General features: G+C 35.2%; 1 protein-coding gene across 1 annotated transcript in view; it reads right to left on the bottom strand.

Annotated features, from left to right (window-relative positions):
- LOC143245655 (serine/threonine-protein phosphatase with EF-hands 1-like) overlaps positions 1-13,057 on the bottom strand; it is a 56,277-nt gene that overhangs the window by 22,086 nt on the left and 21,134 nt on the right. The window contains exons 3-7 of the mRNA XM_076492003.1: positions 11,616-11,729; positions 5,835-5,962; positions 4,451-4,535; positions 3,784-3,950; positions 3,279-3,440 (exon numbers count right to left, since the gene is read on the bottom strand). Of these exons, the coding sequence (XP_076348118.1) occupies positions 3,279-3,440; positions 3,784-3,950; positions 4,451-4,535; positions 5,835-5,962; positions 11,616-11,729 (656 nt within the window). The remainder of the gene's footprint in view (positions 1-3,278; positions 3,441-3,783; positions 3,951-4,450; positions 4,536-5,834; positions 5,963-11,615; positions 11,730-13,057) is intronic.

Genomic DNA, 13,057 nt, shown 5'->3' with positions numbered 1-13,057 from the left:
ATACAATCAGGTTTCAACTGTGATATTTATTATTTATTTATTACCGGTTAGAAATTCCTGTATTTAAGCTTTTTAAAAGAACATCAAATGTCTGTAAGAAAGCTAACATCAAGGGGTAATGATATCGTCATTTTACTCTGAGTATAATTATTTTGTAATTACCACTAGCTATTAATAATACTTACAAATGTAGATATTCCGTTTGAAATTGTCACCTCAGTGAAGTTTATCGACGCCATTGTTTTAGTTTTTTATTTATTGTATAATAAAAAACGAAGGTATAACACGTTACAGGCATTCTCAAAAGTTGTGACTCAGTCATGACATAGACATTGTTATGAAAGGAAACACTGAATAGCAGTAGTGCACAAAGTCCGGCCCGCAACGAGTCGCCAAGTGGCCCGCGATGCCCAACGGGAAAGTCAAACATAGAAAGTTCGCGCCTGCACGAAGATTAAGCGCTATAAAAGAATATGCATTAGATTAGATACTAAATGGTTCCATATTTGTGTCGAGCAATAAAGAAAATTTAATAAGAAAATCTCGTTAATGCATTGGCTTAATGACGTAATATTTCCGTAATTACGAAATCTCACGCGTTCCAATTGTTCTTCGGGATTTACTTACGAGCCCTATTTTGATATTATTTCGTAACAAAATGGCAGCTAATCGTAAAGAAAAGTTGACGACGAAAACCGGCAGTTTCAAGATGATTGGACTGCGCAATACTGTTTTGTTCAACAACAGAAGAACGTGATTTGTCTGCTGTGTCATTCGACAGTAGCAGTGGCGAAGGTATCCAATATAAAGTGTCATTATGAGTGAAAGCATAAAGATTTCCTCAACGTCCACAACGTTATGAACGAAAAGCTCGAATTGAATCTATGCGGCGGTCGCTGAATCACCAGCAGAACGTTTTCTCAAAGCAGTCAGGAGATTTAGGTGCAGCATGTGAGGCCAGTTACGATATTTCGTTGATAATAGCGAAATCTGGCCAACCATTCACTGATGGTGATTTTGTCAAGCAAAATATGATTACTGCATCGGAAAAGTTGTGTCTGGAAGCAGTTCGCTAGCTACAGACGGTGGCTTTGAATCGTATGACAGTTCAACAAAGAATTTCACACCTCTCAGCAGACGTGACAAGGCAGCTTACAAATAAAGCAGCCAACTTTGTCTACTTCTCTTTGGCAGCAGACGAGTCGACTGACATCAGTTCAACAGCACAACTACTAGTTTTTGTTCGTTGTGTTGTGTCATCATCGTTTGATGTCTCAGAAGAACTAATCGGCATGGGTTCCTTGAAGGGTCAGACAACTGGGTCTGCTCTATTCGAGGAGACAGTACGACTGTGTAGTAGTGTTTCATTGGATTTCACGAAACTGGTAAGTGTGACAACTGATGGAGCACCAGCCATGACCAGAGAAAGTAGCGGGCTGATAGCACTGTTGATGAAGCATCGAGGAAAGCAGAACAGACAGTTGGTGAAGTTGCGCTGTATTATTCACCAGCAGAACCTGTGCAGTAAATAACTTTGTTTTCAGGCACTGATGGCATTAGTGACGAAAACCATTAATTTCATCATATCACGAGGGCTCAATCACCGTCAGTTTCGAATTCTTCTTGAAGAAATTGATTCAAACTATGGTGACCTTGTGTGTCACTGTGAAGTACGCCGACTGAGTCGAGGGAAGATGCTCAGAAGATTCTGGGAGTTGACTGATGAGGTAATAGAATTCCTCAGAAGCAAGAACAAAGACACAGAAGTGATTTCCATGACTGATCCAGCATGGCAAGCTGATTTGACCTTTCTGGTCGACATGACACAACACTTGAATGATCTGAATTTGAAGTTGCAAGGCAAAAATCACCTTGTCTGTCAGCTTACAAATAACATCTCAACTTTCAGGACAAAGTTGTAGTTGTTCCGGCAGCAAGCAGCATCAGGTAACTTCGTGCACTTTCCCACTTTTCAGTCACAGCTGTAGAAGAATCAGGACATTGACACACAAGTTTATGTTGGGAAGCTAGATACCTTGATTCAATCCTTCAACTCACAGTTTCATGACTTTAACCAATGCAGATTGTTGATGAAACCTTTTGCTGATCCGTTCAGTGTGTCAGTGGATGACTTGTCAGCAGAATATCAGCTCGAACTCATTGATCTCCAGGTATTTGATGAACTGCATACTATTTACTGAGAAAACAGTATGCTTGACTTCTACAAAACGTTGCCTGATACATTTGCTAATTTGAAAGAGAATGCACTTGTCCACACCAGCATGTTTGGAAGCACGTACTGCTGCGAACAGGCTTTCTCACATTTGAAACTGAACAAAAACAACACTCGCAATCAGCTGACTGATGATCATCTGGAAGCAGTCTTGCGTCTTTCAACGTCAAACAACAAGCCGGACATTTCTAAGCTCGTAGATGACATGCAGCAACATCCATCGCACTGACTTTGTGACAGTTGACGTATCATAACATTTCTTAGAATAATGTGTAAACTCTTTGATGTAATCGTTATTTGTGTGTTCTTAAATGTGATGTCCATCTGTGTGAAACAACTGTGGGAATATTTTAATCTTCACTTTTTTGTGGTCCCCAACGGTTACGAGAAGTCTGTTTGTGGCCTCTGACTTAAAAAGTTTGTGCACCACTGCTGTATAGTATCGTATAGATCTGATATCTTATAGATAAGTTACTGAAAACATTATCGATGAATAACCTCTACACAGGCAGTGCTGCCGTCTGCCACAAGAAGATTCATGGTGAATAAATTATTCATTTAATATCAAAAATAAAATACGTACATGCAAACGGTAAATGTAATTAAAACCAAACACACACATATACATAAATCCACCATTTAAATGTTAAAGTGGCAACCTTCTATCTGTGTTGGCTGAAAACTTTTTCAGGTCTGATGAGAAGGGATTCATATTTCCTGTCCAAGCATTTTCTTTCTACTTTAATCCTAAAGGTGTGATTGCACTGAGGCACCAAGACTTATTATTAAAATGTGCTGTAACTACACTTCTATCAATCTCGTCCATCACGGAAATATTCCAAAGAATATCCTTTTAGGTATCTCATTTTAACCAATTAATATTTTATTGCAAATACCATAAGAGATACTGTAAACTGCATATTTTTTTCAGGTTACAGGCTGTTTCTCTTAATAGAGTATGTTTAAACTCTGGTGTATCCTGAAAACTTTAAAAGCTTAAAGATAATATTAAAAAGTGAAAATAATAAAAGTTCGTATTGCTTACTTTGTAAAATATTGTAAGAAGATCGTCGAGTTTCCCATGAAGGTCCCCACAAATTGTGATGTGTCTTGATAGAGTCGTGTGAGCAATATTTATGTTAGGCTTACAGCGTAGTATCTTCCTAGCCTCGTGCAATAACGTCAAAACATAGTGGGCATGTAGTAACTACAAGAAATATTTCTGAGATCATCTGTGTTATTTAGATTATTTTGTTTTATTTTAAACAACACATTTACAACAATCTGTGGTTTAGTTTGTATGTGTTAGCACAAAAATTTGCCATGATGAAACACACTACGTTTACAATACTTTATTGGTTAAGTTATTCATCCCGGAGGAGGCTATCGTTTATAAGTAGGATAAAGAACACTTCTATTTGAAGGTGTGAAAAAGTTATATCAACAAAGTTTTATACTTCAACAAAATAAACTTTGTTTACTAAATGAACGAAGTTTTTTAATATTGAATTACATTGTCCTTTTATCTAACGAAGTAGAAGAAAACGTACTTTCCGTTTTCTGAAGGAATTGATGAGTAAAGTTACTTGATCTGCCGCAAGAGGGAGGCGGATGTGAGGACCCTCATAAGTTGACTCTACGGGTACCAAATTAGGGTTTGTTTCCTTCCAAAGTTCTCTGTCCTCTTCTTCAATTTCCGATAGAATACGAGGCCTACCTAGAAAATGTTTCAATCTGTATATCCGTTTGTTTATAGTTTCATTGGATAATATTAAAATGTAACCAAATGAGACTATTTGAAATTTTATATAATTATTATTTTAGACGTTAAATATTTTATCCTGTAAGCGAATGTTTGCTTTATGGAGTTACAGTTTTAAACGATACAGAACTTTAGCAAGCTAGCTTTCCAAGGAGAAACGCGTATCTTTAATTAATAAAGTATCTTATACAAAAACGCGTACTTTTAAAATTAATAAAGAATTTTGTAAAAAAACATACACCTTTAATTCATAAAATATCTTGTTTAAAACACGTACATTTAATCAATAAAGTATCTGGTGGAAACATGTATATTTAATCAATAAAATATCTCATAGAAAGGCGAAAACCTTTAATTAATACAGTATGTTGTAGAAAAACACCTTTAATCAATAACATATCTTGTAGGAAAACGTGTACTTTGAATTAATAAAATTTCTTGTTGAAAACGCGTACCTCTTAGAGAGCTGGCTATGGAGTTTGAAAAAGAAGATTTATCACAGGCTATGTGAGTCATGAGATCAGTAAAGAAGCTATACAGCTGAAAAAACAAGTAAATAAATGGAACAGCTAAGTATAGACAATATCACAATAAATAAGGACAAGAATATAAGTTATTTCACATGAAAAATGCGTCATAACAAGTTTTAACATAACGGTGATCTGGAACAAACAGAATAATTATTCTTAGCAATAAACTGAGTGGTCCGATAGAAACACCGTGTGTTCTCCTTTAAATATTACAGTATCCTCTCCCATATAACAAACAAATTACAAAATAGAACAACATACAGTAATGTTAACGCACTAGCTAATAATAACCAAGCTGTTTACAATGAGAACTGATACAAACCACTTAGGACATTCATTCACAAGACAACCGATAATAACAACTTCAAGACATTCAAAAGATAAACACTTCAAGAACCAATCATATAAACCACATCAAAATATTCAGAAGACTACTGATATAAATCACTTAAGCCATTTAGAGGATCACTAAAAATTACATCAAGACATTCAAAAGACCAATGGTATAAACCACATCAAGACATTCAGAAGACCACTGAAATAAATCACACCAATACATTGAGGAGACCACTGAAATAAAACACATCAAGACATTCAGAAGAACACTTTAATAAACCACCTCAAGACATTCAGAAAACCTCTAATATAAACCATATCAAAATATCCAAAGACCGATGATATAAACCACATAAAGACATTCAAAAGCTCAATGTATAAACCACATCACGATATTCAGAAAACCAATGATATAAATCACATCAAGACATTCAAAACATTAACGACATAAAGCACATCAAGACATTCAGAAGACTACTGAAATAAATCACACCAAGACACTGAGGAGACCACTGAAATAAAACACATCACGACATTCAGAAGAGCACCGAAATAAACCACCTCAAGACATTCAGAAGATCACTGAAATAAACCACATCAAGACATTCAGAAGCCCACCGGTATAAACCACATCAAGACATTCAGAAAACCACTAATATAAACCATATCAAAATATCCAAAGACCGATGATATAAACCATATCAAGACATTTAGAAGACCAAAAATATAAACCACACCAAGTCAATTAGAAGACCACTGATATAAACCACATCAAGATATTCAAAAGACCAAAGATAGAAACTGTATCAAGATATTCAGAGACCAATGATATAGTTTATTTAAAAACTGTTCCCTGATGTATATATAAGAAGTAGAAAAATACTTTAACATATTTTGACTTTTAACGAGATATACACTTAAGAACAAACAGTTGTTTCATGTACTATAACTTCGTCCTAGCCTAACAACTTACTCTGATTTGATCCTGTTCTCCGGCATATTCAAGAGACTGGAAAATAGTCCAGTAGCACCGACGTCTGATTTCAAGTCTTGCACGGTACCGTCGATACCAGCGTTGTATTAGCAACGCTGCTTTGATGGCTATAATATTATTAAAGAAAAATACTTAAAGCTGAAAATAATAATGCTTTTGTGGAAAATATCACAAGGTATTTGTTTGATATGCCTGCAATATTAGAGCACAACTACTGCTGACAGTGTAAATACGTGATCAACTAGTACAGACAGTGTGTTAACGTGATCAACTAGTACTGACAGTGTGATAACGTGATCAACTAGTACTGACAGTATAATAACGTGATCAACTAGTACTTACAGTGTGATAACGTGATCAACTAGTAGTGACAGTGTGATAACGTGGTCAACTAGTACTGACAGTGTGATAACGTGATCAACTAGTACTGACAGTGTAATAACGTGATCAACTACTACTGACAGTGTAATAACATGATCAACTACTACTGACAGTGTAATAACGTGATCAATTATTATTGACATTGTAATAGCATGATCAACTACTACTGACAGTGTAATAACGTGATCAAATAGTACTGACAGTGTAATAACATGATTAATTAGTACTGACAGTGTGATAACGTGATCAACTAGTACTGACAGTGTGATAACGTGATCAATTAGTACTGACAGTGTGATAACGTGCTCAACTAGTACTGACAGTGTTATAACGTGATCAACTAGTACTGACAGTGCGATAACGTGATCAATTATTACTGACAGTGCGATAACGTGATCAAGTAGTACTGACAGTGTGATAACGTGATCAACTAGTACTGACAGTGTTATAACGTGATCAATTAGTACTGACAGTGTAATAACGTGATCAAGTAGTACTGACAGTGCGATAACGTGATCAAGTAGTACTGACAGTGTGATAACGTGCTCAACTAGTACTGACAGTGTGATAACGTGCTCAACTAGTACTGACAGAGTGATAACGTGCTCAACTAGTACTGACAGTGTGATAACGTGATCAACTAGTACTGACAGTGTGATAACGTGATCAACTAGTACTGACAGTGTGATAACGTGATCAACTAGTACTGACAGTGTGATAACGTGATCAATTATTACTGACAGTGTAATAACATGATCAACTTAAACTGACAGTGTGATAACATGATCACCTAGTACTGACAGTGTAGTTACATGATCAACTAGTACGGACAGTGTATGTTTTAAGAGCGATGCATTTTCCATGAATCCGTGAGTTTCATATCGTTACACTTGTATCTACTGACATTGTTTTTTTTTTGTTTTATACTTACTAACATAGGCTTATGTACATATTATTAACTGTATAATTACTGAAGTCAATGATTAATGTTGTTTCTCATATAAACACTAAGTTTTACACAATTTCCTATTTACTTAATTCGTTGTTGAAAGTTTATTAGCTGCTCTGATACATTTCTCATCTAGATCTTTGTAAACATGTGAAGAATCACTAAAACTAGGCTTCACCTTCTCATTTTGCTCAGTGTTAAGTTTGTACATTTAAAATGCTGAAGCCTAGTTTCATTAGCCATAGTAGGCACAGCAGAGATAGCCTATTTCTTAACACCAAAAGAACATTCTTTTCAAAAACGATGCTCTAAGCAAGTAATATCATACAATGTCTTCTTATTCACTAAACAGTTGATGAAAAATATTTTATCCAAGATGTAAAAAAGCGAAGAAACAAGAAACTGAAACCAACATCGATGTTAATGAATGTAGTTATAGAGATCAGGGTCTCACATGTATATTGATGCTATTGTTATATTCAGCAAAGGTAGTTTTATTGTTAATACTGTTAGTTCTACACTAATGATGCTATTTGTATATACAATAAGCCAAGTTTTATTGTTAATACTGTTAGTTCTACACTAATGATGCTATTTGTATAAATAGGCCCGACATGGCCAGGTGGTTAAGGCACTCGACTCGTTATCCGAGGGTCGCTGGTTTGAATCCCCGTCACAACAAACATGCTCACCCTTTTAGCCATGGGGGCGTTATAATGTTACGGTCAATCCCACTATTCATTAGTAAAAGAGTAGCCCAAGAGTTGGTGGTGGGTGGTGATGACTAGCTGCCTTCCCTCTAGCCTTACACTGCTAGCGCTGATAGCCCTTGTGTAGCTTTGCACGAAATTCAAAACAAAACAAACCAAACTATTTGTATATCTAACAAGCCTAGTTTTATTGTTTATTATGCTAGTTCTACACTAATGATGCTATTTGTATACTGAGAACTGCAAAAGTAAGCACGTTGCTGCTTATATAACAAAGGCTTATCACAAAACAACATTACGGTTTGTCGTAACAAGTTTGTTGTGAAATACGACATAGCTTCACGGATTACAGTAACCCTAACCTTTAGGATGGTTAAAACGTCTCTTCTCTGAATGGTACAATTCATGTAGAAATGTAATTACGGCCGTTTTAACACAATTTCAGAAACTTACAGAACAGGTCGAAGCTTCTAAATTAGAACAAAGCAATGTTTGTGTATTAATATGAAGTTTTTTCATCGTATCCATGGTTCGTTCTTGTAATCGAACTGTTTTATATGATACGGTTCGTTCTTGTAATCAAACGGGTTTTATATGATACGGTTCGTCCTTGTAATCAAACGGGTTTTTATATGATACGATTCGTCCTTGTAATCAAACGGGTTTTATATGATACGGCTCGTTTTGTAATTTTGCCAAATCACTTTAGAATTACACTATATAACAAAATTTTTACTTTTTCTTGTTCCTGGACAAAAAGTGTTATTTCCCAATTGCTTATGCCTAAAGTAAATGGAAAAGACCTATTTTTCTCTTAAAACTTTGCTTTTGTGACCTGAGAGCATATAACGAAACCATGATGTGAGATTATATTTGGGGACTGATACGTGAAAGTGATTTACATTACAGTCGCAAATCACGAAAAAATACTCACTTCTAAACATTTTTATATAACTTTAGTATAAACACATGTAAATCTTGATCCATATGTTGTTTTATTCAGACCTTATGTAAATGAAAATGTGCAAATTTGCCCATTTTTACATCGGGCCTATATTAGTATACAGTTGTTTACATACTACATTATAACGATATTCCAAGTACAGGGCCAATATAAGTATACTTTGTCCACATAACTCTATGTTTGTTAATAACCATCGTTCACTGAGTTATGTAGCAGAGCAATCATTGTTATAGAAAATACTTTAGTATTTATTAGAAGGTACATGTTTTCTAATTTTAATACGGAATCATAATTTGTAAAACTCTGGCTGAAAAAAATATTATTATATAGATTATTAAAAGCTGTTTTTCTCTAACTTTACTGCTATGTGTGTAAGTAACTAGTTTTAGACGAGTTTTTTGACAGCTAGCTACTTCTAAAGAAGATATATTTACATGTTATTAGACAATTTGTGTAAAAAGAATACTTTCTAATCAACATGCTAATAATACTTCCCACGCAACACTAAACGTTAAGATATTACATAAATCACGTTTCTAGTGAAGATCTCAAGTGACTCAGCATAGCCAGGTGGTTAAGGCGTTCGGCTCATAATCCGAGGGTGGCAAATTCGAATCCCTGTAACACTAAATATGCTCGCCGTTTAAGCCATGGGAACGTTAAAATGTGACGGTCAATCCCACTATTTGGTAGTAAAAGAATAGCCTAAGAGTTGGCGGCGGTGAGTGTTGATGACTAGCTGCCTTCCCTCTAATCTTACGCTGCAAAATTAGGGACGGCTTGCGCAGATAGCCCTCGTATAACTTTGCGCCAAAAACAAAGAAGATCTCATGAAGAAGTAATTTTCATTTTCTATTTCACTTACCTTTTAGGAGTTTATTTACATGTAATAACAGCTGACATCACATTATTAAACTGTAGTGTTAGAATAGACCAACATAAGTATCAAACCTAATGTCCAAATGAAATGAATACTACAAACCTTGCAAGGAATAGTAATTACAAGAGAAACCTAAAGGACTTTTTTCTTGAAGCCACTGGGTTCATACAAAGATAAAATATTATAGTAAAAAATTCTGAAATTATATTCTTTAAATCGTATGTAATCCGTTACAATAGTATCTAAATACTGGTTTCTAAGAAGTTTGTCCGATAGGCGAATTCGTTTAGTTAATGTAAAACTAGGGACCCTGGAGACACCAGGGACATAAATATTCTGAGAGCAATATAAACGTTGTATAGCACAGAAAACAAGGAATCGATTAAAGCTAGCCGTCCTTAATTCAGCAATTAAGACTAGAGGGAAGGCAGCTAGTCATCACCGCTCACTACCAACTCTTGGGCTACTCTTTTACCAACGAATAGTGTGATTGAACATTACATTATAATGCCCCCACGGTTGACAAAGCGAGCATGTTTGGTGTGACGGGGATTCGAAACCGAGACCCTCAGATTACGAGTCGAACGCCTTAACCTACCTGGCCATGCTGGGCCCTTACCGTCGGAACACTAGCGCATGCATGTCAGTAAACAATTAAACAGTATATGAAGCGAGATGATGACAGATGTAATGAGTTTGGTTTAATAATGAATATATAAATACTTTTTTCTGTTTTTCTCGGTTGATATTTATAAGATAAATATATAAACAAATTATTTTTTTAGAAAGCCACATCGGGCTATCTACTGTGTCCACCGAGGGAAATCGAACCTCTGATTTTAGCATTGTAAATCCGTATACTTTATATTTTATAAAAATAATGTTAATGATATTAACTTGGTTAAATGTAGCAAAGATAAAAGTAAAGTAACAGGTCTTCCACCACAATGTTATTAACTTGGTTAAGTGTAATAAGGGTAAAACTAAAGCAACAGGTCTTCCATCACAATGTTATTAACTTGGCTAAGTGTAATAATGGAAAACTAAAGCAACAGGTCTTCCACCACAATGTTATTAACTTGGTTAAGTGTAATAAGGGTAAAACTAAAGCAACAGGTCTTCCATCACAATGTTATTAACTTGGTTAAGTGTAATAAGGGTAAAACTAAAGCAACAGGTCTTCCATCACAATGGTATTAACTTGGCTAAGTGTAATAATGGAAAAACTAAAGCAACAGGTCTTCCACCACAATGGTATTAACTTGGTTACGTGTAACAAAGGTAAAACTAAAGCAACAGATTTTCCACCACGATGGTATTAACTTGGTTAAGTGAAAAAAGGTAAAACTACAGCAGTAGGTCTTCCACCACAATGGTATCAACTTGGTTAAGTATTACAGAGGTAAAACTAAAGCAACAGGTTTTCCACCACGATGGTATTAACTTGGTTAAGTGTAAAAAGGTAAAACTACAGCAGTAGGTCTTCCACCACAATAGTATTAACTTGGTTAAGTATTACAGAGGTAAAACTATAGAAACAGGTCTTCCACTACGATGGTATTAACTTGGTTAAGGGAAAAACTAGACAAACAGGTCTTCCACCACAATGGCAGAATGCTGATTTTTAATAATATCTTATACATCCTCTACCATTAGATCGCTGGTTTTCCATTATATACTAAATACCAGTACAGAGAAACAGGTAATATACTTAGGTAAGAAAACAGGTAATATACTTAGGTAAGACAACAGGTAATATACTTAGGTAAGACAACAGGTAATATACTTAGGTAAGACAACAGGTAATATACTTAGGTAAGACAACAGGTAATATACTTAGGTAAGACAACGGGTAATATACTTAGGTAAGACATACTTCTTTCAATGGCTGACATTGTCTCGAACTTCTGCACAGCCCTAGAGTTAGGATAACGGATTGCTGACCCTGCACATCCCATAATTTCTTTTATCCTGATGTTGTCTTCATTGTCTGGAAAAGCAAATCCAATGATGTAAACAAAATTAACTCAGATAATGGAACAAAATCTACAAAACAAAACAATATAAAAGATTGAATCGGAGCAGTTGGTTTGGAGTTGTTTCACATGAGTGGAACGATCAAGTAATTAGAAACGTTTGGCGCACATTCTTACATTACGCTATTATTCTTACTAGATTCACGTAACATCCTCACAAGACAAACGTTGACACATTCTTACATTAAGCTATTATACTTACTAGATTCAGGTGGCATCCTCACAAGACAAACGTTGACACATTCTTACATTAAGCTATTATTGACATTAAGCTATACTTACTAGATTCAGGTGGCATCCTCACAAGACAAACGTTGACACATTCTTACATTAAGCTATTATACTTACTAGATTCAGGTGGCATCCTCACAAGACAAACGTTCAGCGCACATTCTTACATTACGCTATTATGTTTACGAGATTCACGTGGCATCCTCACAAGAGAAATGTTCAGCGCACATTCTTACATTACGCTATTATACTTACTAGATTCACGTGGCATCCTCACAAGACATACATTGACATATATGATTATGTTCACAAACCAGAAGACAATAATCAACAAATGATGCTGTTCACACGTCAGAAGACATTATTCTGTTTAGAAACCACAAAACAAATACTGACACATAATTTTATTAACAAGTCGCATGACAAACACTAACACATCATTCTGTTTAAAAGCCATGATTCAGTTTAAGTTTCAACGCATTGCATATGATTCTTTAACAATTCACAAGACAAACATTGAAATAGGATTAGGTTTACAAGTCACAAGATAAATATTGACCTATAACATGTTTCTATACGTTGTAAGGTATGGACATGTGGCCTATAGGTAGGTTAACTGGAGAACAAAATAGCAAGTTCACGAGAAACGTACATGACTTAAACATTAAAAAGCTATATATGGATTAAATAAATACCTGTTTTAGTACCACTTCTATATAGCATGTGTTGAAAGACACCTCGTTAATTCTTTGATGCTTGTAAAATGAACTGTAATCAAGTGAGATTAGTTCAAGAAACAACAGGTGTAACCGGTATCAAGTTACGTCACACTAATTATTATTGTTTTGTTTACTTGTTTCGAAGAGAAGTAGGCCTGGTTAGTAAAACTATGTCAAGTTACGAAATAATGATAGTATATAATATATTATGTAAGGAATAGTAAGTTCATGCTTCATTTGTGTGTTTCCATGTGGTTCCTCTAATCGTTACAATGAAAGTTAGTGTTTAAGTCTGAGGCGGTTAGAAGCCACTTGAACATACTGAATTACTT

The sequence above is a fragment of the Tachypleus tridentatus genome, chromosome 2 (assembly GCF_004210375.1).
Source record: "Tachypleus tridentatus isolate NWPU-2018 chromosome 2, ASM421037v1, whole genome shotgun sequence".
Taxonomy (NCBI): Eukaryota; Metazoa; Arthropoda; class Merostomata; order Xiphosura; family Limulidae; genus Tachypleus; species Tachypleus tridentatus.
The sequence above is the reverse complement of the archived record's forward strand: the minus strand, read 5'-3'. Positions and strand labels throughout refer to the sequence as shown.